The sequence below is a fragment of the Carcharodon carcharias genome, chromosome 1 (genome assembly GCF_017639515.1).
Source record: "Carcharodon carcharias isolate sCarCar2 chromosome 1, sCarCar2.pri, whole genome shotgun sequence".
Lineage (NCBI taxonomy): Eukaryota > Metazoa > Chordata > Chondrichthyes > Lamniformes > Lamnidae > Carcharodon > Carcharodon carcharias.
The window spans coordinates 100,538,005-100,562,745 of NC_054467.1; the positions used below are offsets into that span (position 1 = coordinate 100,538,005).

Below are 24,741 nucleotides of genomic sequence, written 5' to 3' on the forward strand. Positions count from 1 at the left end.
ATCCTTCGCTATTGTCTGCAGGGTGCACATCAGACAGCTAATTAGAGTTTTTGTTGACAACGAAGTGCAAGGATCAGGATGCAACCAGTCAGTCACAATGCAGCAACACACTTTGCCGTGTGAAAGAAAATATATGGAGGAGTAGAATTTAGTTAACCACAAGATAGCAACCAAAACTGACTCAAAGGAGGTTGTGGACGAGGGGGGGGCGGGAGGTTTCCTCCTTAACAGGCACCCTCTTCCCATTGCAGGGCCCCTCCCAAGGCTTCACCATCCCCCAGGTTGCCCTCCCTGCCATGCCCCACAATGCCCACCACCCCCCATGGCCTCTCAAACCCCAGTCCCACATTCTCTCACCGGCATTAACCCGGGCCTCTGGATTACTAGACTTTATGCCAGCATCTCCCCCTGAGTGAGTGATGGTGGGAGGGGAGTCACAGGGTAGGGGTTGCAGGGGAGGGGCTTTGGCAGCAAGGGCAGAGGGTGGTTCTCAGCGGGCCTCCCGCACCCCTTCCCAATGCTGGGTTCCTCGATCAGGCACTGTGCCTTTGAACGAGGGCCCCTCCCCGATTTCCCACAAGCAAACATATACATGTTTGTTGTGCTCCCGCATGACAAGTCTCCTGCCCTCCTGGGTTAATACCAGTGGCAGCTGGATAAAGCCCTTAAGTGTACATTTCTTGCCCATTAAGTGCCTAGTAGGGCGGCAACACCATCCACAGGCCTTCCAACCACAGACTTAATTGGGGAGGGGGGTGCTAACGGGATCCCCATCTGCCACCCTCCCTCCTGATGCCCCTACTATCAAATTTGCCACAGGGGAGGACATTAAATTCTGCCCCGTGTGTCAAGTGATCAAAACTAATATTAAGCAACATAGCTCCTAATATTCACATACAACCATTACATAAAGAGCATCTAATGATGACGCAGATTCTATCAAATGCTTTCTCTAGAAATGGAGCAATTTAAGTTAAAAGTTGATTGTAAAGATGAATTAGAGAGAACAATACAACATGATTAAGTGTTGGAGGACTGCAGCTCATTACCATTGATTCACAAGTTTGGTTCCCTGTTCTGTTCAATTCCCAATCTAAGCAGTGCTGAGGATAGGAACACGGGTCTGGATTTTGCGTTCTTCTGCCAACGGGTTTAAGGGTGTTCAGGAAGGTACGTTAAATCCAGCGGGTGGCTTGCTCATCACCTATCTATCTGCCCCTGCCCCACCACAATTGTTCCAGCGGTGAGGGTGGTGTTGGGCAGCCCGCCCGCTTGTGAACCAACTAAGGCCCTTAAGAGGGCAATTAATGCCCACTAAATTGCCTCACCATGCCTCTGCCATCATTTAACCAGCAGTGGGAAAGGCCCAAACCAAGTGGCCAGCCCAGCACGCTTCCCTGTGCTGGCTGGTTGTGGGCGAGGGGGGGCAGGAGGTTTCCTCCTTAACAGGCACCCTCTTTCCATTGCAGGGCCCCTCCCAAGGCTTCACCAGCCCCCAGGTTGTACGCCCCACAATGCCCACCACCGCCCATGGCCTCTCAAACCCCAGCCCCACATTCTCTCACCGAGCCTGGCAGCTTGGCACCCAGCAGCCCCCCAAATCACTCACCAGTTCCAATCCTTCACTGCACTCTTCTCCTGGGCTTAAGTGCTGGAGTGCTGCAGGCCATCAGCTCTTTCAGGCAGGAATTCCTGTTCTGGACAAGCAGGAATCCCACCTCCAGCCTATGAACGCACAATTGGCCATTAAATGGCTGCGGAGCAGCCGGTGTTCCCCTTGGTGGCCTCCCCCCCCGATCCCAACTTTTTAGTTGGGTTCACAGGGGGATGCAAGGAATCTAGTGCCTCAGATAATTCAGCCCATGGAATCGTAGGAACTTGAGTAGAGTTTTCAGCACCTTGATCCTGTTCACCATTCAGTGAAATCGTTTACCTGCCATTGTCCAATATCCCTTGATAATCTTCCCCAACAAAAATCAACCAATCTCAACATGGAATATCTCCATTGACTGAACATCCACAGCCTTTTGGAAGTGACTTCCAGATTTCCACTACTCTTTGTGTGAAAGGTCGCCCCTGATTTAACACCTCAAAGGTGCAGCACTTATTTTGTTTTGGGTTGCTCCATTAGACAAAACAGTTGCTGTGTATCTAAGCCATCATAGCCTTTATGATTTAAACACCCACCGTTCAACCTCCTGAACTGTAAGAATAAATGTTTATACAAGCTGTCCTCATAATTTAACCCTTTATCATTCTGCACTGTATGGCATCCCTACTTAAATAATGGAGTCGCATATACAATTTTCCAATTCAAAGGAATAATTTCATTATCTTAGAGAGCTTTGTAAAATTATGAATAATACATTTTCAATCTCCTCAACTACATTCTTTCATAGCCTGGTGTGGAATCCATTAACTCATGGAGATTTGTCTGTCATACTTATATCCAGGTAATTGCTCCACTGAGCTAATTTTTTAGATTCCCTTCTACCAGAGACATTGGACGGGATTTTCTGCACCCGCCCGCCGCCGGGATCGTCTGGTCCTGCCACAAGTCAATGGACTTTTGGCTGGGGCACTTCCTTGCCCGTGCCGTGTCCTGTCCGCGACGGGGCAGGAAAATCCTGGCCATTCAGTCCTCTTCCTCCACTGTGAAAACAGTTAAGTGCTCATTATCCATTATAAACTCGTTGAGTCTATCTTTAACGTTTTTTACCACTCCCTAGAGGCTAAATTGCATAGCTGTGGAAGAGAGGTGTAGGGTTTGCAATGTGTGATTAACCCGTGCCAGTTTAAGTATTGCAGGAAGCATGTCATCAAGCAGAATCCCCGCTCCACTGAAGCCGCACTGACACAGAGGCCGAGAGGAAATTTAGCCACTTGCTAAGAACCTTAATTTACCGTTATATATGCCTTGATAATTCAAATGTAGATCATTATGGCAGATTTCTATGGGTGGCATCTGTCACAGATGAGCTTCAGATTACTTTAAATCTGAATTTATCCACATGTGCCCTGTTGCAATCGATTTGAAGTTTGGAATTAACCTAGACTAATAATTTAGAGACATAGACCGGGATTTTCCGCCTCCATGGTGGCAGGACCTGCCCAGGAAGATTCGGCGGCCCAGCCAAAAGCCCACTGACTTTCAGCAAGGCCGGAAAAACCCGCCCATGAATGCAAATCCCACCATGGCAGCTGGGTAAATTAAATTCAATTAATTAAATAAATCTGAAATAAAAAGCTAGTATTAGCAATAGTGACAATGAAATGGATTGTCATAAAACCCAATAACTCACGAGTATCCTCTAGAGGAGGACTTATGCCATCTTTAGCCAGTCTGCCCTATATGTGACTCCAGACTCACAACAATGCAGTTGACTGCCCTTTGAAACGGGGCTGCATTCGATACGGGAAGCATTGACACTCCAAACCCCAACCCTGCATTTTACAGGGGGCCTCCACCAGCCCCGCACCCCCCCGCAAGGGAAGTCAGGAGCAGGAGTAGGCCATTCGGCCCTTCAAGCCTGCTCCGCCATTCATTATGATCATGGCTGATCATCCAACTCAACAGCCTGCTCCCACTTTCTCCCCACACCCTTTGATCCCTTTCACCCTAAGAGCTATATCTAACTCCTTCTTGTAAACATATAATGTTTTGGCTTCAACTACTTTCTGGGAATTCCACGGGCTCACCACTCTCTGGGTGAAGAAATTTCTCCTCATCTCAGTCCTAAATGGTCTACCCCATATCCTCAGACTGTGACCCCTGGTTCTGAACTCCCCCATCATCAGGAACATCCTTCCTGCATCTACGCTGTCTAGTCCTGTTTGAATTTTACAGGTTTCTATGAGATTCCCCCGACATTCTTCTGAACACCAGCGAGTATCCTAACAGACTCAATCTCTCCTCATATGTCAGTCCTGCCATCCCAGGAATCAGTTAGGTAAACCTTCTCTGCACTCCCTCTATAGCAAGAACATCTTTCCTCAGATAAGGAGACCAAATCTGCACACACTATTCCAGGATGTGGTCTCACCAAGGCCCTGTACAATTGCAGCAAGACATCCCTGCTCCTGTACTCGAATCCTCTGGCTATGAAGGCCAACATACCATTTGCCTTCTTTACTGCCTGCTGCACCTGCATGCTTACCTTCAGCGACTGGTGTACAAGGACACCTGGGTCTCGTTGCACATTCCCCTCTCTCAATTTATAGCCATTCAGATAATAATCTGTCTTCCTGTTTTTGCTACCAAAGTGGATAACCTCACACTGAGGAAGCCTGCTCCGCAGCCATAGCACACAGGCGGGCTAAATTGTTTAACAGGAGGATTTCGAACCCCACACCTGGTGAGGAGAAGTCCCATTCTTGGGAGCTGCCAGATAATCTGATTGGCAGGCAGCTCCATCAGTCCTGACAACGCCAGAACTCAGTAGCGGGCACTGCCGGGACTACAGGAAGAAGAAGCGTGAAGAGGATCCTGGCTGCCCAATTAGGTAAGTCCCAAGGTTTTAGAAAAGGGTCCTAGGTCCCAGTAGTGTGGGGATGGGGTCCTGTAGGTAGGGCAGGCAGCACGGAAGGAGGGAATTTGACATTTGACATCTTGTATGGGGGGGGGGCGGTCGACGGGGTGCTCCCAATACAATCAGGGCACTCCTGAATAAGGTGCCTCCCCTTCCTTCCCACCTTTTCTCATGTAGACCTTAGTGAACGGCCTGCACACTCCAATAAGCCTAATCGACCTTTAATTATTCCTTTAAAATATGCAGGTGGTCCGCCAAATATGGCGCCCTCCCATCCAGCGTATTACGGGTCGGGGGTGGGTAAGAAGATGGTGGACTAGCTACCCGACCTATTTTACGTGCCCATCTGCTGAAAACAGGCCTGGTGGGGACACATAAAGATCCAGCCCATGGACTAGAAAGCCATTCAGTTTAATCAAAATACTGTTGTAAAAAACTATAAACCAGATGGGCTGCAGTGGTACAGAAAGCAGCTAATGAATTTCTCAAGGGCAAGCAAGGATGGTCAATAAATACTGTCCTTGCCAACAGCACCCTAACAACAACAATAACTTGTATGTATATAGCAACATTAATGTAGTAAAGCATCCCAAGGTGCTTCACAGGGGTGTTATAAAACAACATATGACACTAAGCCACATAAGGAGATAATTTGACAGATGAGCAAAAGTTTGGTCAAGGAGTTAGGCTTTAAGGAGTGTCTTAAGGAGAAAAACAAGTAGACTAGACAGAGAGGTTTAGGGAGGGAATTCCAGAGCTTAGGGCCTATCAGTTGAAGCACATCCACCAATGGTGGAGCAATTAAAATCAGGAATGCTCTAGAAGCCAGAATTAGAGGAGCACAGGTACCTCATGGGGCTGTGTAGATTGAGGATCTTACAGAGATAGGGTGGGGTCTGGCCAAGGATGGGTCTGGAAACAAGGATAAGAACTTTAAAATAAATGTGTGTTTTTAAGCGGGATGCATGTGTAGATCAGCAAGCATTTGGTGTGTGAGCGAGGATGAGTTTTTGTTGATCTCAAGTTTATGGAAGGTAGGATATGGAAGGCCAGACAGAAGTGTGTTAGAATAGTCAAGTCTGGAGCTAACGAATGAGAGATTCAGCACTAGGGCAGGGGTGGAAATGAGAGGTGTAACAGAGATAGAAATAAGGGATTTAATGATGGTATAGACAGGTGGTTGAAAGCTCTTCTTGGGGTCAAATACGGCAACAAGGCTGCTGACAGTCTGGTTCAGTCTCAAACAGTTGCCATGGAGAGGGATGGATTAATGGTGAGAGAGCAGAGTCTGTGGCAGGGACCGAAGATATTACTTCAATCATGCTGCTAGCAGCTAGAAGGACAAGGACAGCAGATACATGGGAACACCACCAATTGGAAGGTCCCCTCCAAGTCACTCATCATCCTGACTTGGAAATATATCGCCATTCCTTCACTGTCGCTGAGTCAAAATCCTAGAACTCCCTCCCTAACAGCACTGTGGGTGTACCTACACCACGAACTGCAGCGGTTGAAGAAGGCAGCTCATCGCCACCACCTCAAGGGCAATTAGGGATGGGAAATAAATGCTGGCCTAGCCAGCAACGCCTACATCCCGTAAATGAATATTGAAAAAAAATTAACTGGCGAAAATTTCTGCTAATCCAGTACTGGATGTCGGCAAAGCAGTCTGACAATTTAAAGACATTGGGGGGAAGGTCTAGAGATGGTGGTGAGATAGAGTTGGGTGTTGTCAGGATTCATGTGGAAACTGATGTGTTTCCAGATAATGTCGTTGAGGGGCGGCTTGCAGATAAGAAACGCAAGGGGGGCAAGGATATGTCCTTGGGCAGTGTGGGAGCAGGAAGAGAAGCTACTGCGAGTGATATTTTGGGTACTATTTGATAGATAAAGATGGGACAAGACGAATGCAGTCCCACCCAGCTGGACAACAGTGGAGAGGTGCTGGAGGAAGGTGCTGTGGTCAACTGTGTCAAAGGCTAGAGACAGGACAAGAAGGACAAGGAGGATGTTACATAGGATGGCTATGTGACGTTACTAAGAGTTGTTTCAATACTGTGGCAGGGACGGAAACCTAATTAGAGGGATTCGAACATTACATTCTGGGAAAGATATGCATGAATTTGGGAGACCCATGCCCCATGGATGAATTAGAAAAGGTAAGCTGGTGCAGCTCAATATTTTGAACACAGGCAATGTGGCATTTTAATGCTGTGCTGTAGTTAAGAAAAACATGGTTCCAAAACCAGGATTGTACTTCAGCCAATGGTCATCATCTCTAGTATAAATCACCACCAATCCATAAGCACCATTTTTATTGCTAATCTTCCACTGCAAAATATGTGAAGTGTCATGCTTTTCAAATGCATCCCTTTGTTTAATTCAAGGCCATTTCATTTCTGAGAGATAATGTGGTGAATTTTAAACCCAAAAATGGGTTGGTTGTGGTTGGTCAGATCCTAAAATTGTACATTTTTTAACCCATCTGCAACCTGCCCACTTCTGGTTTCAATGGAAGTAAAACAAAAGGAAGCAATTAAACTGCTTCCAGCAGCAGGCTGACAATTTAAATGTTTTAAAGAAGCTGGCAGCCTCTAATTTAAGTGACCGGCCAGGTTTCTCAGGCCTCAGGAAACCCGAGAGCTGAAGGGAAGCGAAGATGACTTTAGGGAGATGGTAAGTGCTTTTACAGCACTGCTTGTGGGCCAGAAGGAGTAAGTGTGCTTCCCCCAACTCTCAACCCATGCAAAGACCCCTTGGCTCAGGGATCAGACACCCCTACCGCGCCTAGGGTTGTGGATCAGACACCCAGACACCATCCCCAGATCCCACAACAGCTGCAGGCTCCCTGCCTGCTCCTGTAGCCTGTTCTGGAATCCTCCCTCCTTGACTGAACAGGAAACCTCAAGGAGAAAAGTTGCATGCTGCGTGAGTTAAAACTTCAAAGCTTGCAAGGTTCTCATCTGAAACTCCGCCCTACCTTTGTAATCTGCAGCTGTACATATTGGAGCCAGTAACTCCATGCACACACCAAACTGATCAACATGTATTTAAATACTTAACAACTAATGCTACACTTCAAAACAAGACGATGGAAACCTGTGTCTAGACTTTCTTCGGAAGTAAGAAATACATTTCTGAAAAAAAGTCAGTACTTAGCTAAATTAGTTTTGTTGGATTTAATCATACAGTGCCTGATGCTCCTAGCATGAACATGGTAATTATGGTTATGCATAAATGACAGAATTAGCAATAAACCATGTGGATATGAGCTATAAATCTGTCACCTGTTTGGATTCAATTCCCATTTCTTCCAGTTATTTGTTTTATTTATTCAGGTTGGTGTTTTCTTTTACTCCTCACTGGAAACATCATGCATCCACCATTAACTATTCCTAATAATTCAAACATAAATGAGGTGCTGTTTTCAAATGACTAACCTCATCCAAAGTAGCTATCTTGTGTGTCATGTCCTTTAGGTTTCTCATCATCCTCTCATCTCGAAAATCATAGGGAAATGTCTCAGTCCATTCGGCCAATAGCTGCACTATTTTTGGTGCAAATTTTCTTATTTTGGCCTAGAATCAGTCAGAAAACTGTATTTGATTATGATAGATTGAAATGCAAGTTGTGTAATAACATTTATTTCATCTAAAGAACAACACTGGCAATGTCTAATTGTAAGACATTGAAGATTCCTTCCTTCATTAAAAATTAACAGAAGAAATCACTCACAGCACATAGATGGAACCCTTATTCCATTAATCATGAGAGGAAAGACTCACGAACGTGCTCTTTTGTCAGTATTCACAAAATCATCAGTCTTAGGCAAATAAAAAGCCTCCCTTGACAATCTCACCTTATCTAAAATGGCCTCATTCAGTCTCTGTTGCTCAATGCACATGAGGCAAACCTTTGCTAGGAGCTCATATGGCCGGATGAAAAGACGTGAGCTGAGCAGAAAAGTAAATACGTATGTTCTCTGTAAGAGAAAGGCAAGAAAAGCTCACACAAAGAATTACAGTTTTAATTTTGTTTAACTATTCTCGTCTGTAACAGGTTTTCGTTTGGAGACAATGGGGGAAGTTCTAACTGAATGAAAATGTGAAGCTTTGGGTCGGGTGGGTATGGGATGTAAAGGTCTCAGAAATCTGCTTCAGAAACTGGCCTCCAGCCTTCCTAATTATGGCTTTCCTGGGGTCAGAAGCTGAGTAGGCAGCCAAAACAATTCAAGGAGTTGTCCTCAACTTTAAATAAAATAATGAGGCCGCTTTGTGCTTTAGCAGCTGTCGACTGGGTTTCCTGAACAGTGCAGCACATGGCAGCTCCCTCAAGTCAAGGACTTTGTGGATTCAGGAAATAATTGCCATCACATTTACCCCTTAGATCCAAGGCCTGTCGGAGGGGCCTCCAAAAATGCAACCCCCTCTGAAAAATGGTTTCCTGTTGAGATAGGCCTCCAAGTCTCCCCCCAACCAGCCCCAGATCTTGAATCCCATCCCACAAGTTGAAACACCACAGCAGGGGGGAGTGGCAGGGGACAGGCGGCAGGCAGTGGGATCCAGAATGGCCAGTTTCCCCCAACTTTATGACAGACTCCATCCCTGCAAGTCAGTTCAGTGAAATCTCTGCCCAATGGTTTATAAAGGCTGCTGCACTCATCATCGTTTCACAGAAATGATAGAAATTATAAAATAAACTAAATATTAAGCCAAAATCTTGAAAACAAAGCTTGGAAGGAGTTAGAATGTACTGTGCTTTTTCTCCTTCCTGTCCATTCACCATAAGCAGCTGAGAGAGTGAGGGTGCCTCCTCCGAGGGTTTCTATTTCCTTTTTAAAATTTCAATTTCTCTTGAGAAAAATCTTGCGCCTTGGTGTCACAGCGACATGGTAGAATTTGGTGACTCTTTCCATGCAGAATAGGAGGTATAAACCTACCATCTAACAATCAGTGGCACAGTGCATTAAGAATCCAGAACATGCAATTTTCTTATTCAGTCTCAGAATCTGGACGTCGCTGGCTAGAGCTATTGCCCAGCTCTAATTGCCTCGAGAAGATGGATATTAGCCACCTTATTGAACCACTGTAGCCCATGTGGTGAAGGCACATTCACAGTGCTGTCAGGAAGGGAGTTCCAGGGTTTTTACCCAGAGACAGTGAAGGAACAGTGATGTAGTTCTAAGTAAGGATGGTGTGTGGCTTGGAACGGAAGCTGCAGGTGTTGGCGTTCCCATTTGTCACGGACAGAATTTCATGCATTTTCTCGCTTTCTGTGATCGATGTATTAAGGTGTGTTTATTTTCTTACTCTCAGAGTGGTTGGCCCAATTTAAATAATCCCAGCAGCAAGCCTTTTTGTGAGTTTTAAAATACAGAAGGCTGCTTATTATCCCACACTTGCCCAGAGGTTTAAAAATACGACGTCTCACTCACTCGACTCACACACGCTATCACTACCACAAAGACTAGATACAGAAGACGTAAAAACAATACAATTACAAAGTATGTTTGTCTCAGTCTCTCATTCATGGCAGGCCTGTAGTTTCTTAGATGAGTTGATGCGTTTAGCTGAAGTGATGGTCTTGTAAACAGAGGTTTCTCTGTAGTAAGCTCCGAGGCTTTTTGTATTTGAATTTCTATGAGGATGGTTCTCAGGTGAACTTTAAGTCAGGAAAGGTTGGGGAGAGTCCTTCTTCCACCTTCAAGGTATTGTTCTTTATTACCTTTACGGCTTAGTTGATTGTAGCTAGTTCAATGGTTTTCCAATGGTTTCTCTGCCTCTGCAGAGCTTATAATTGCTGCATTAAAAACAGACCACAAATATGGCTGTCTCACCATAGGACCTGTTACAAGTCCAAAGTCCTTTTCCAAATATGGTGGGTGGCCAGGTCAATTATACATCCTATGTAATGACTTTAATACTGGGAGAGTTTAAGACAGTAAGTGTCTTTGTGTTTGAATGATCCATTCAAATCAAAATTACCCTTTTGAATTAATTTCAGGAAAAAGACTTTGGGTGGAATCATCCAAGAATTGCACTAAGTGCGGTAGTGAAAAACAACATTTTCACACTGTATTGTCCGCTTTCCACTTCCTTAATTATGCAGTTACAAGAAACACGCCATCTCGCTGGCAGACAGCCTCTGAATCACCCACTTCACCGTTTCCTCACTCTGGGTGCCATATCTAAAAGGCAGCCACGCACACAGTTCTCAATGCATGCAGCCTAGGACTGCTCCAGTGAAAACATGGCCCTGAAAGCCAAAATGAGTTGTGACCCATCACTGGAATGGCTTTTGGAGGCCCACTGTGATGTCCTCCACCCCTGTTCTGGCCGCAGGAGGTCCAGCTAGCTCAACACGCCAGCTTGGGAGGCGGTGGTAGTGGTGGTCAGTGCCAACACTGCAAGAAGAGATTGGCCATCCAGTGCAGAAACTCACACAGTCACTGGCATCTCATTCACTGCCTGCTCAAAGAACATCATCACTCACTCTCTCACACACACCCTCAATTCTCCATCTGGCCTCATCTCCTCTGGAGCCTGCCTCCTCAGCCCTCACCATCTTGAGGCCTCTTGCACGGATAAACTTGTCCCCCCACACACAACTTGGGACACTCCCCTTTCCCCAGTACAGCCCTTACCCTGCAGCCTCTTCCCTTGCCCAAGGCCACTTCTCCCCCTCCCCCAAGCTGCCTGCGAAGCCTGGTGCCGATGACCGCGAGTGCTGCCTGAAGTAAGGTAGGCAAAAGAACTTCGAAGTCCTGAGCGAAGTGCAGCTCGCCAGGTGCACATCGCTTTTGTAAGGTTGTGAAACACGTTAGCATGAAGTGACCAGATGATCCAGCGTGGGGGGATGATTCCGGCGAGCAGGGTTTATTATGAGATGCTAAAGTATTGAAATTAGGTTCCCAACATGCGGCGATGGGGGAAGCGGCCCACCATTGATGGGAGGAGCGGACAATTACTAGCTGGTTTTACAATTTTGTGAAACCAATTTTTGCGATCTCCCGATATTTTCTGCTCCCACCCACTATGAAACCCTCACAAATGGGAGCAGACGACTCTATTCATTGAGTCAACATCAGTCTGAAAGGCTCCTTTTGTTCTCCCTTGAGACGGGGGACTGTTTTAAGCCACAAGAGAAGTCAGGTGATCCTTGGGTGGGCATCTTTTTGTAGCCTTTGTGGTTTTGAAAAGTATGCAGTATTGACTGAGAGTTCATACTGTACTGAAACATGACACATGTAACAGCTTCCCTTTTCCCTCTAGGTGGCAGAGGTTGCAGATTTTGGAAAGTGTTGTCAAAGGAGGCTTGACAAGTTGCTGCAGCGCATCTGCCAGTGGTGGAGGAAGTGAATATTTAAGATGGTGGATGGGCTGCCAATCAAGGTTGCTTTGTCCTGATCGTGTTGGGTTCCTTGAGTGTTGGAGCTGTACTCATGTTAGCAAGAGGAGAGTGTTCCATCACACTCCTGATTTGAGCCTTGGAAGTGGTGGACGGGCTGTGGGAAATCAGGAGGTGAGTTATTTGCTGTTGATTTTCTAGCCTCTGATCATCTCTTGTAGCTCCAATATTTATGTGGCTGGTCCAGTTAAGTTTCTGGTCAATGGTGACATCCAGAATGTTGATGGTGGAGGTTTTGACAATGGTAATGCCATTAATATTATTGGGGGAGGTGTGATCGGTGTCTCTCCTGTTGGAGATGGTCATTGTCTAGCGGTTGTATGGTGTGAATGTTACTTGAATACCTCCGAGTGACCTCTAGAGCCTCTGATTCAACAATGACAACATAAAAAGTCTTTAGATGTGCAGTGAATCAAACCAACAACAAAAATCAGAAACGATTAGGCTCTTAGACAGTAATATTTCTTCAGAATTTCTCAGTGACTGGTCCTCGTTTCTCACCTCAGTATACTACAGAAAAATGGTAGAGAAACTAAACAAATACTTTGAGCTGTATTTTATGTGCCCCCACCAGATGTGTTTTGGGTGCAGGGAGGTATGGAAAATAGGGCGGTTGACCCCCCCCCATCCCCCAACCCCCGTCACCTTCCTGCCCACCCAAGCTCGCCCCCATAATGTGGAGGGGTGGGGGGCAACCAACATATTCAAATAAGTAATCAAGGATTAATTAAGCTTGTTATCAAGCCAACTGATCCTAATAATACACTGCCCATGCTGTAAAACATTTGGTGTGGCCAGTCAAGTAGGAGCAGGCAGCCCGAAGGTTCATCAAAGGGCGGGGAAGGTGGCGGGGGGGGGTTGATCTTCCAGGCAGCCCTTTGTCGATCGGGGAGGGACTGCCCCCTAAGGTCGAAAAACCCCTTCCTTCCTACCCATCCCTCCCCTCCAGCAATACTACAGAACCAAGCGGCTAGTGAGAAGAAATTAGCATTAGTAAAAAAAGTAGTACTGAAGAGATTAAAGGGATTGAAAGTTGATAAATCCCCAGGACCCAGAGCGTTGAAAGAGGTTGTAGAGATAGCGGATGCAATGGTGGTCATCTTCCAAAATGTTATAGATTCTGGAACAGTTCCTGTAGACTGGTATGTGGCAAATGTAACCTCTCTGTTTAAGAAAGGAGAGAGAGGGAAAACAGAGAACTACAGAACTATAAGCCTGGCATCAGTAGGAGGGAAATACTAGTGTCGATTATAAAGGATGTATAACTGGACACTAATAATGGTAGAAAATAATGGTAGGATTTGACAGAGTCAACATGAAATTATGAAAGGGAAATCATGGTTGACAAGCCTGTTGGAGTTTTATGAGTAACTAGCAGAATAGATAAGGGGGAACCAGTGGATGTGGTGTATTTGGATTTTCAGAAGGCTTCCAATAAGGTCACACTCAAGAGGTTAATAAACAAATATATTGACATGAATTGAGAATTGGTTAACGAGCAGAAAACAGAGAATAGGAATAAACAGGTCATTTTCAGGTTGGCAGGCTGTTACTAGTGGGGTACCGCAAGGATCAGTGCTTGGGCCCCAGCTATTCAGAATCTATATCAATGATTTGGACGTGGGGACCAAATGTAATATTTTCAAGTTTGCTGATGACACAAAATTAGGTAGGAATGTGAATTGTGAGGAGGATGCAGAGGCTGCAAGGGGATTTGGGCAGGCTAAGTCAGTGGGCATGAACATTGCAGATGGGGTATAATGTGGTAAAATATAAGTTATTGACTTTGGTAGAAAAACAGAAAAGTAGAGTATTTCTTAAATGGGGAGAGATTGGGAAGTGTTGTGTCCAAAGGAACATGGGTGTCCTTGTTCATATGTCACTAAAAGCTAACATGCAGGTGCAGTGAGCAATTAGGAAGGCAAATGGTATATTAGCTTTTATTGCAAGGCAATTTGAGAACAGGAATAAGGAAGTCTTGCTACAGTTGAATAGAGCCTTGGTGAAACCACATCTGGAGTACTGTGTGCAGTTTTGTTCTCCTTATCTAAGGAAGGATATACTTGCCAGAGAGGGAGTGCAACAAAGGTTCACCAGATTGATTCTTGGGATGGCGGGACTGCCCTATGAGGAGAGATTGAGGAAACTGGGCCTATATTCCCTGGAGTTTAGAAGAATGAGAGGTGATCTCATTTAAACATACAAAATTCTTACAGGGCTTGTAAGATGCAGGAAGGATGTTTCCTCTGGCTAGGCATTTGGAACCAGGGGCAGTCTCAGAAATAGAGGTAGGGCACTGAAGAACTGATATGAGGAGGAATTTCTTCATTCAGAGGTTGGTAAATCTTCAGAATTCTCAACCTCAGAGGGCTGTGGAGGCTCAGTCATTCAGTATGTTCTAGACAGAGATTGATATGTTTCTAGATATTAAAGACATCAAGGGATATGGGGATAGTGTGGGAAAATGGCATTGAGGTAAAGATCAGTCATAATCTAGTTGAATGGTGGAGCAGGCCCAATGGGCCGAATGGCCAACTCCTACTCCTATTACATATGTTCCTGTATAATAATACTACAGTGTAACATTATATGATTTCTGAAAAATTAACTCTGCATAATTTGTTGTTGAACAATGCAGTTAAAGGCATTCTCTCAGATTAGTAACAACAAAATCTAAATCACAAATCTAACACAGAAATTTGCATTTGCCGAGCTGGCATTAAACATTTATGCCTAATGTATATTAATAATACAGACATGCTGATTCACAGCCTTCACTCTGCGCTAATTACCATTTTGCACTCTGCAGGATGTCAAAAGCAAAACTAGGTAACTTCCTAATTAGTTTTTGATCATCATGAATATTGAGATATAAAAGGAAGTTTTGATAGAACACTGAGCTCTTCTGCATCTCTGCAGTTTCCACTATTTTTTAAAATTACCTTGCTGTCTACGCGCATCTATTGTTTTTCTTCTCCCCCAGCAAAGCTCCCAAGCAACTCGATACATGAAAAATATTGAGCAAATAATGCTCAGAGAAAAAGATGCTACTCTTCTCCAAATGAAATGCTTGTATGTCTGCCCAGAAATATCAACCAAGAGGTACAAAAATTTTCATATTTGCCTCAAAGCGAAATTCATAATTCCCCCATCACAATAATCCTGTCAGCTTTACAGAAAAGTTTAAAAATCTACGCGACACAGTGTTGGACTTCTGTTGAGTGAGACTTTTTCTATCCATTTTTACTTTAAGCTACAACATGAGTGTGTTTTACACCAACGGCCTGTTCTTGAAATCAGCTTTTTTTTGGGACAGGAAAACCAAAGTCTCCATCACAAAGGGGGCTGTCTGCCATACTTACTCAAGCTGCTAGCAGAGAAAGCAAAAGACTCAGGATACTTTGGCTGCTTCACATCTTCTGCTTTGATCAGTGCTAAAGGCCAAATTACTTCTGTGCCACTGTGCCATGATGAAGATTTAACATAATCAAATTTTCTGTTGGCACACATTTTCATGCAAAACAATTCCTCTATGAAGCGTATACAGACACAGCTGAGTTATACATACATCAGGATAGTAGTCCACTGTAGGCACAAGGTGTTGGATCAGTGCCTCCAGAGACCCTGACACAAGGTTGTTGTCATGGTAAAATAGACCTCCACAATTCTCTTCTCTGGATGAGTACAGATGTCGGCTGTAACCACTGCTGTTAAACATCGCTGCAAAGGTTGGCGTTTGTGGCATGCTTTCCTGCATTTCAGAAGAACACAGAGAGTCAATAGTTTACCAATCAAGGCAGAGGTCATGTTACTTATTAGTGATGTTACAGTCAGGCTGAATTTCCTGTGAAACTGAAACCTGGTTCACAGCCATTATTCTCCTTACAGCCCTGCTTACCACTGCCTCAATGCTCTGACCAGGATTTATATCTTCTGCCCTCGTCAGGACCACCACTTTTTGTGCCGTTCCTGACCACATGTAAATTGGAAGGGGAAGGAGGAGAGCTGCATTTAAAGCCGATTTTCCTCCTGTATGCCCCCTTTTACTGCCACTTCACGCCCTTATCCTAGGAAGCGACCTAAGGAACCTCTCCTTCCCACCATGTCATGGATGAATGGGGCCTCGGAGCATTTTTCACCCGCTCCAATCTTGCACTCACTTATCTTACTGCATAAGATGTCTCGCAAGGTGCCAGTCTCCAGACCTTTTTGGCTCTTCTGGTCCTTTACTGCTCAGCTATTTCTTGTGTGCTACGTGGGCAGTGGTCTGCTACAGCGCTGTGGGGGGACTGAAAGACGGGGCAATGACAGATTCCTCAAAAAACCTGACAGGTCATCACTTTGCATAAGGTGTGAACTCTGACCCAGGAACCCCTGGGTCAGGGTTCCAGTGGCGATGGAGGTCAGATAGGAGTTCCACCATTCCGAGGACAATTCCGTCCATTGACTCAGCCTTCCCTCTGCATGAAACTGCTTTGTAACAGTAGAAACTGTCCACGTGCACTTAATTTCAATCAAGTCCGGAATGTATAGGGCGAGGATAAGGAGCAAATAGGCAGCCTGCAACCCAACAGCAGCCAGTCCCCAATTTTTACTCTTCTTTACTTAAATCTTTGCCACCCACACCACATCCCCATAAAAAACAAGTTGTCTGTTAACCAAAATAAAACTCTGAGAATACCTAATATGGCCAGGTATTAATAAATAATTAAATAATATTAAATAACAGTAGAAATGTGGCATTGATTGATTAGCAGTCATACATATTGGGCAAGACTTTAGCTCATTCAGAACTCAACCACTTGCACAGAGTTCAAATCATTGGCTTCCCAGTGTAAAATTCCCACCCTTGAGTTAGGTGCATCCAGCTTGCACTCTGAGGTTTAGCGTATTTAGAATGTGGCATATTTCTAGGAAATGTAGTTTATTAAACACCACATCTTATGCTTTGCATTGTAAACCCTGTCAGCTTTTTAAAAGTTTTTTCAAACCTGTCAGCAAAATCATTGATAAATCTAATGATAATAGGTGTGAGTTGACCACATTATTGGAAATCTTTCAAAGGTAACTTGTCTGAAACACTGTGTTGCTGTAATATTCCTGTTACAGTTTTGAATCTAATTTTAAATTGACCACGATAATTTATTCTCGTACAGTGCAATGTCACACCAGCAGGTGTCACCACAGAGTAGCTGTGTACAGGTAAAATCCTCCATTCAAATGAGTTCCTGTTCTCAGCAATGTCACTAAAGAGCAGGAACAAGAATAAGCCAGATACTTCTTCAGAAGGAGGGATTGGAATTAAGAGGAAAGGCTGGGGAAAATTGCAGCTTTTAGCCTTGAAAGGAGAGCTGACCTCCTAGAGCCTGTTTAAATGGAAAACAAAATGAAAAAGCAATTCCAAAATATGGCTTTCAATTAAATCACAGGAGTGGAAAAATGGGACACAGTGTCAAAGTGGTAAAGAGCACATTTAGGACTATTATCAGGAAAATCTGCTTCACACAATGGAGATCAATACATGGAATGCTCTCTCAGATAAAGTTGTGGAGGTAACTGAATCCACCTAAGACTTAACTGGATCTGCAATGGGTAGAATTTAAGAGTTTTCTGGATGAATGAATTAAGAAGGAGCTTCCTCATGCACAACTATCTTTTAACCTTGATAAAGGTTAATAGAGGGCTGGGAGCATATTGTTTGCCTAACCTCGTGAAAGAAACAGATAGCCCGGGAAGACCACAGGGGCAGGAAATTAAATGGAAAATTGTGCAGGTTAAATCAGGTGACGATCACCTTTCAATCCCTACTATTCATTAAAACATTAAAACACAATGAAGAACTGCGGTGTGCTTAAGTAACGTTTTGTGTAACAAATTGGAATTGGTTTGAATTGGCACGGTCAGGGTTAAAGCCATTCCTCATATTTGTATTTCCTGGTATGCGGAATCCAAGTGAATCCACGTTAAGAAGTTGACAAGTGATATCCTCACTAAAGTCTCAGGGGAGAAACTGGAGAAGGCCTGAAATGTGCATTGAGATTGTGACATGGGAGTAACCCATGCCGGTTCGTGGTGATGCAGGCAGCATGCAAACTTGGTGCTGCCTGAGAATTTACAGGATAGTAGCATGTAGCTCATCGCGAGGTTCATGCGAAGCTGGCAGCACATAAAGCCGGTCTGCACTACTTAAAGTCAAACTGCAATTCTTAAAGGAAGGCACACTTTGGCTGCAGCATGTGCCGAAACAGGTTAGAGAACAGTCTTTGAGCAGGAGGACAAGCAGAAATGATGCAAAAGTCCAGAGCCGGTGCTCCAATGTTCTCTGATGCGGCGCTGGAGGCCTTGGTGCAGGAGGTGGACAGGGGGAAAGAAATCCTCTTTCCTCAGAGGACCAGGAAAGAAGATAGACAGACAGTACGAAAGCAGTGGGAGTAGATAGCCTTTATGGTCAATGGCAGGATGGATGCAGCACCACAAAAGGTTCATTGACTTTACAAGTGGTTAATCTTAGTGAATGCATCTGCACATGCCTTTTCCTACAATTGAACTACTAGCCTCACACACACTGCTCCATTCACCACATCCCCTTCACTCAGATACATCAATTATGACTCATATCTAACATTCATAGGTTCCCTTCACCTTCCTACACTCAGCACTGCTGCAAGCCGACACTCACATTGCCCAGCCTCCACTTACTGCCAACTGTTCATCTGTGACAGGCACATCACCCAAACATATTGCTTCACACTCACTGACACACTTCCCTCTCTCTCTTGCAAGACATGGTGGCACATAACCCCAAGCAGCAGTCGACAACCACCAATGCATGTCCTTACAACCATGGAAGAGGTGATGCTGGTCATTATTGGAGCTGTCAAAACAGAGACTGTGGCTAGTGGTGGGCCTGAAACCATAGAGGATGACATTATGCTCCTACCTAATCCACCTTCCTCACATCCTATCTCTCCCTCATCCCACAATCTCTTGTGTTTTACAAGTTGCAGATGGTGTGAGCATGCACCTCTTGCTTTTCCTCCCTTCTCTTACCCCAACCGTATCCTTGTGTCTTTCTCCTTTCAAATACCCAAGAACTGCCACCTCCTCAAGCACTGGTGTGGGAGTGTGAAATAAAAAGAAAAACAAGAGATTAATGAGGAAGCAACATTGTCACTCATTCTCACACTTGCAGCCACCAGCTCAGATATGGGAACTGCAACTACCTTAGAGGGCAGCATTGAGGGAATCTGTACGTGGTGAGTCACCAAGCAAGGGTAGCCTGCAACTGGGACCGAGGGAAAGGAAAGGGCAGTGCCAGTTCCACTGAGAGTAAGGTTGCTCTCGAGTTCTGCTGCACAGGACTCAGATAAGCACTCCAAAGGACATGCACATTGAGATGGTTGGTGCATTGACCAAGAGACTGGATAGGCTAGGGTTGTTTTCCTTAGAGCAGAGAAGGCTGAGGGTGCACCTGATAAAGGTGTACAAAATTATGAGGGGCATAGATAGGTAGGTAGGAAGAAACTTCTCCCCTTAGCGGAAGTGTCAATAACCAGGGGGCATAGATTTAAGGTGAGGGGCAGGAGGTTTAGACGGGATTTGAAGAAAAACTTTTTCACCCAGAGGGTGGTTGGAATCTGGAACGCACTGCCTGAGGGGGTGTTAGAGACAGGAACCCTCACAACATTTAAGAAGTATTTAGATGAGCACTTGAAACTCCATAGCATACAGGGCTATGGGCCAAGTGCTGGAAAATGGGATTAGAACAAATAGGTGTTTGATAATCGGCACGGACACGTTGGGCCGAAGGGCCTGTTTCTGTGCGGTATAACTCTATGACTCTAAGCCTGCCAGGAAGCCTGATGTCATTGTCAAGGGGCATGGAGGAGTCCAGCACCAATCAGGCAAAGGGCTTTACAGAGCTTGAAGCCCATTCCTTCTGGTGTAGAAGTGGTGGCAAACTCCATGAGAGCACTTGCAGACTGGACCATGATGCAGCAGCTGGCGGCCTATGTCTCAGTTTCCACTGGAGCACTAGCAGAAGCTACCCAATGACTTAAGGCTGCAGTGGAAGCTCAGACTGATGCCATGAAATCTCAGTTTGTTGCCATGCAGGTTCAGCCCACTGCCACACTGGCAGCAGATCCCAGTTCTCAAAGGGCCACACAGGCTCTCACAGCAATCCAACAACGGTCCTCCAGAAGACTAGGATTGCTGAGGTACTACCCCGCTGGTGGTGGGGGCAGGGGAGAGATGACAGTGGATCCAAGGAGCAATAAGATGTTGTCTTCTCTCAGGAGGCAGCATTTGAGCTCCAAGCACTGCCATATTCTGCCCTTGTTATTGCCTATGTAATCAGTTAATATTTGCATGAAATTTTGGATGATTTGTTGGATGAAGTTGGTTTGAATTGGTTGTTTTATGGTGGTTTTTATTTCAGCATTATGGGCTGGAGGACATTGTGATGATCTGTAACAGAGGATGGTAAGTTTTTTTTGTTTATTCTTTCATGGGATGTGGGCATCACTGGCAAGGCTAGCATTTGTTGCCCATCCCTAATTGCCCCTGAACTGTGAGGCTTGCTAGGCTATTTCAGAGGGCAGTTAAGAGTCAACCATATTGCTGTTAATCTGGAGTCACATGTAGGCCAGACTAGGTAAGGATGGCAGATTTCCTTCCTTAAAGGACAAATTAGGAGATGTTACAGATGTTACTGACTCCAACCTGAAAGGGTCCCAACACAAAGGAATTCAGGTTCAGGGTCACCTTCACAGCCACAGGCAGCACCATCCTTGCTCTGAAGTTGCAGGTCTGGTTGCAAGAGGTGAGGAGTTCTGAGAGTACCTCCTCCATAAAACAAAGACAAAACACACACTGGCTTAGGCGAAGGTAAATGAAATGCTCCTGGAAGTCCCTAGATGGATAAGACTTCCTGCCAAGAGTCCTTCCCATTCCTCCTCCTCCCTTTGCGAGCAGCTCGCCCTCATCTTTGCTGCGTTTGTTCCACCTCCCTGTCGTGCTGCAGCCCAACAGCAATGGTAACTACAGTGTCCATGACTGGGAGAAAGTTGCCTGACCAGCACATTTGATTTCAGAACCAAGGTCTTCTCCAAGTGCAGCACCACTGAGTGTCACTTCAGCAACTTTAACCAATTCTGCAAATCACCAAGCACTTCTACAAACTCAAACAGAACCAGTAGAAATTAATCAGCAACTAATCTGTAAATTGTTGATGATCCCTTTAAACAGAATGGTTGAGTGGGGGGCGGTTTGGCTGCTTAAGGCATGTTCAGTCTTGCATGTTTAAGAGAGGGGTTAGCTGGAGCACCTAGGTCAAAGATAGAAGACCTGGTGTCAAACCAGTGTTACAAGCTGAATGATGCCATAATTTGTATATTCTGCATACTTCCAGCACACGTAATCCTAGCACCCATGTTAATGCCCTCTCAAATGATGCTCTACATGAGCTGTACCAGAGTTGTGTGTGCGTGGCACAGACACCATTTTTGATACCAAAATGACACCCATGGTACCAAAACCATGGGTTACGTAGTTCAATTTTGCAGCCTTAATATTCTTCCTATATTGTGGAGCCCATTGCTGCATATAGTTTTGTATCTGAAATTTTATTAAGGATTTATATCGGGCCATCATTACCTCATGGCTTTTATATTCTATCATCAGCTTGTGATAAAGCCTAGAATTATAATAACTTAAGTTATAGTTTTATCAACCTGGGGTTTGCCTTTTATGTTCTGTCAATCTATATACTTAAATTCCTCCATTCTTTCACAGCACTGTCCCTTCCACTCAATATATAATTATTATAATAATATTATTCTTACTAAAATGTATTACTTCACGCTTACTGAATTTCATTGCCACTTCAAGCCTTTAGCCCCAACAGGGGAAGAGACAGTACGAGAACAGACTGATGGCTGACATAAAAGGGAGTCTTCTATAGGTGCGCTAACAGTGAAAGGGTTGCCCAACAAGAGGTGGGGCTGATTTGATGGAGACTAATTGTTGGAGGCAGAAGGCATGGGTCTTTACTAAGGAAGAGAATTTGGACAAAACTGTGGTAAATGAGGTTGCTGGGTTACTGAATAAAATAAAAATAGAGAAAGAGGTGATACCAGAAAGGCAGGCAGTACTTAAAATAGCTAAGTCACCGGTTTGGATAGCTTCTAGGTTTCTGAGGGAGTTAGGTAGAAATTGTGAAGGCATTGGCCACAATCTTCCAATCCTCCTTAGATAGTCAAGCCAGATAAATAGAGGATTGCAAATGTACACCCTTGTTCATGCAGTTACAGGGCAGTCATTTTGTGTTGGTGGTGAGGAAGCTTTTGGAAACAATAAAACAGGAGAAATTTAACAGCCATTTTGACAAGCATGGACTAATAATGGAAAGCCAGCACAGATCTGTTAAGTGCAATTTTGTTTCACTAACATCATTGAGCTTTTGATAAGATAATAGAGAGGATGGATGAGGGTAAGGCAATTGATATTGGTGTATGAACTTTCAAAAGGCTTTTGATAAAGTGCTACATATTAGGCTGTTTAGCAAAATTGAAGCCCAAGGGATTGAAGGAGCAATAGCAGCATGGATACAAAACTAGCTAAGGAAGCAAAGGAATGTGCTGAATGACTCTTTTTTGGGTTGTCACTCTGCTTAGATTCTCATTATTATTTAATCCTTCCTAAATAAATTATAGCCATTTATGTTTATTTTCCTTTCTTCTGCAAATTTTCTGCCAGGTTTCTTAAATGGTCTTTAATGGTAATGTTATTAAGCTGAAGTGTTGTGTTCAGTTCTGGGCACCGCACTTTAGGAAGTACTTTGGAGAGGATACATAAGAGATTGACTGGAATAGTTCCAGGGATAAGGGATTACAATTATGTGGATAGACTGAGGAAACTGGAGGTATTCTACTCACAGCAGGGAAGGCTAAGGGGAGATTTGATAAGTGTTTAAAATTATGAAGGGTTTAGATAGAGTTTAGACAGTGTCCAAAGGGTCGATAACCAGAGGGCAAAAATTTGAGGTAAGTGACAAAAGAACCAGAGATGATGTGAGGAAAAACATTTTTATGCAATGAGTGGTTAGGATTTGGAATGTGCTGCCTGTTAGGGTGATGGATATAGATTCAGTAAAAGCCTTAAAAAGGAAATTGTTTAAATGCATGAAGGGGACGATGGTGTAGTGGTCTTGTCGCTGGACTAATAATCCAGAGACCCAGGGTAATGCTCTAGGGACCTGCGTTTGAATCCTGCCGATGGTGCAATTTGAGTTCAATAAATGTCTGATGATGACTATGGCGATTGTTGTAAAAACCCATCTGGTTCACTAATGTTCTTTAGTCGTGCTTACATGTGACTCCAGACCCACACTCAGTTGTAACAAACTGCTACAAGACATAAAAAAAGGAATGAAACCAGATGGACCACCCGGCATCGACCTAGGCACTGGAAAAGGCAATTGCAGTCCTGTCGACCCTGCAAAGCACCCCCCTCCCCCCACTTAGTGGAGCGTTGGAGAGCTGCCTGATGGTAGAGGCATCTTCATGGAATCATACCTTACAGATAATGACCCAGACGCCACCATCACCATCCCTGGGTATGTCCTGGCCCACTGAAAGGATAGGCCCAGCAGGGGTGGCGGCACAGTGGTATATAGTTGGGAGGGAGTTGCCCTGGGAATCCTCAACATCGACTCCGGACATGGGCAAGGAATCCTCCTGCTGATGAATCAGTGCTCCTCCATGTTGAGCGTAATTTGGAGGAAACACTGAGGATGGCAAGGGTGCAGAATGTACTCTGGGTGGAGGACTTCAATGTCCATCATCAAGAGTGGCTCAGTTGCACTATGACTGACCGAAGTGGCATTGCTGCTAGACTGGGTCTGCAGCAGGTGGTGAGGGAACCAACAAGAAGGAAAAACATACTTGACCACATCCTCACCATCCTGCCTGCCACAGATGCATCTATCCATGACAGTGTCGGTAGCAGTGACCACCACACAGTCACTGTGGAGATGAAGTCCCATCCTCACATTGAGGATAACCTCCATCATGTTGCTTGGCATACCACCATGCTAAATGGGATAGATTTTGAACAGATCTAGCAACTCAGGACTGGGCATCCATGAGGCATTGTGGGCCATCAGCAGCAGCAGAATTGTACTCAAACACAATCTGTAACCTCATGGCCCGGCATATCCCCCACTCTACCATTACCACCAAGCCAGGGGATCAACCCTGGTTCAATGAAGAGTGCAGGAGTGCATGCCAAGAGCAGCACTAGGCATACTTAAAAATGAGGTGTTAACCTTGTGAAGCTATAGCACAGGACTACTTGCGTGTCAAACAACATAAGCAGCAAGTGATAGAGCTAAACAATCCCACAACCAACCGATCAGATCTAAGCTCTGCAATCCTGCTAATTCCAGTCATGAATGGTGGTGGACAATTAAACAACTCACTGGAGGAGGTGGCTCCACAAATATCCCCATCCTCAATGATGGAGGAGCCCAGCACATCAATGCAAAAGATAAGGCTGAAGCGTTTGCTACAATCTTCAGCCAGAAATGCCGAGTGGATAATCCATCCCGGCCTCCTCCGGAGGTCCCCATCATCAAAGATGCCAGTCTTCAGCCAATTCGATTCACTCCACGTGATATCAAGAAATGGTTGAAGGCACTGGATACTGCAAAGGCTATGGGCCCTGACAACATTCCAGCAATAGTACTGAAGAATTGTGCTCCAGAACTTGCTGTGCCCCTAGCCAAGCTTTTCCATGATAGCTG

General features: G+C 44.9%; 1 protein-coding gene across 2 annotated transcripts in view; it reads right to left on the reverse strand.

The window, feature by feature from the left end:
* rasgef1ba (RasGEF domain family, member 1Ba) overlaps positions 1-24,741 on the reverse strand; it is a 96,247-nt gene that overhangs the window by 57,624 nt on the left and 13,882 nt on the right. Inside the window, exons 2-4 of one of the 2 annotated variants that reach the window (XM_041198857.1) lie at positions 15,505-15,687; positions 8,389-8,511; positions 7,970-8,107 (exon numbers count right to left, since the gene is read on the reverse strand). In XM_041198857.1, coding sequence (XP_041054791.1) covers positions 7,970-8,107; positions 8,389-8,511; positions 15,505-15,681 — 438 coding nt within the window. In that variant the 5' untranslated portion in view covers positions 15,682-15,687. Of the gene's footprint in view, positions 1-7,969; positions 8,108-8,388; positions 8,512-15,504; positions 15,694-24,741 lie in introns of those variants that run through there. The other variant, XM_041198848.1, reaches the window with a different exon arrangement.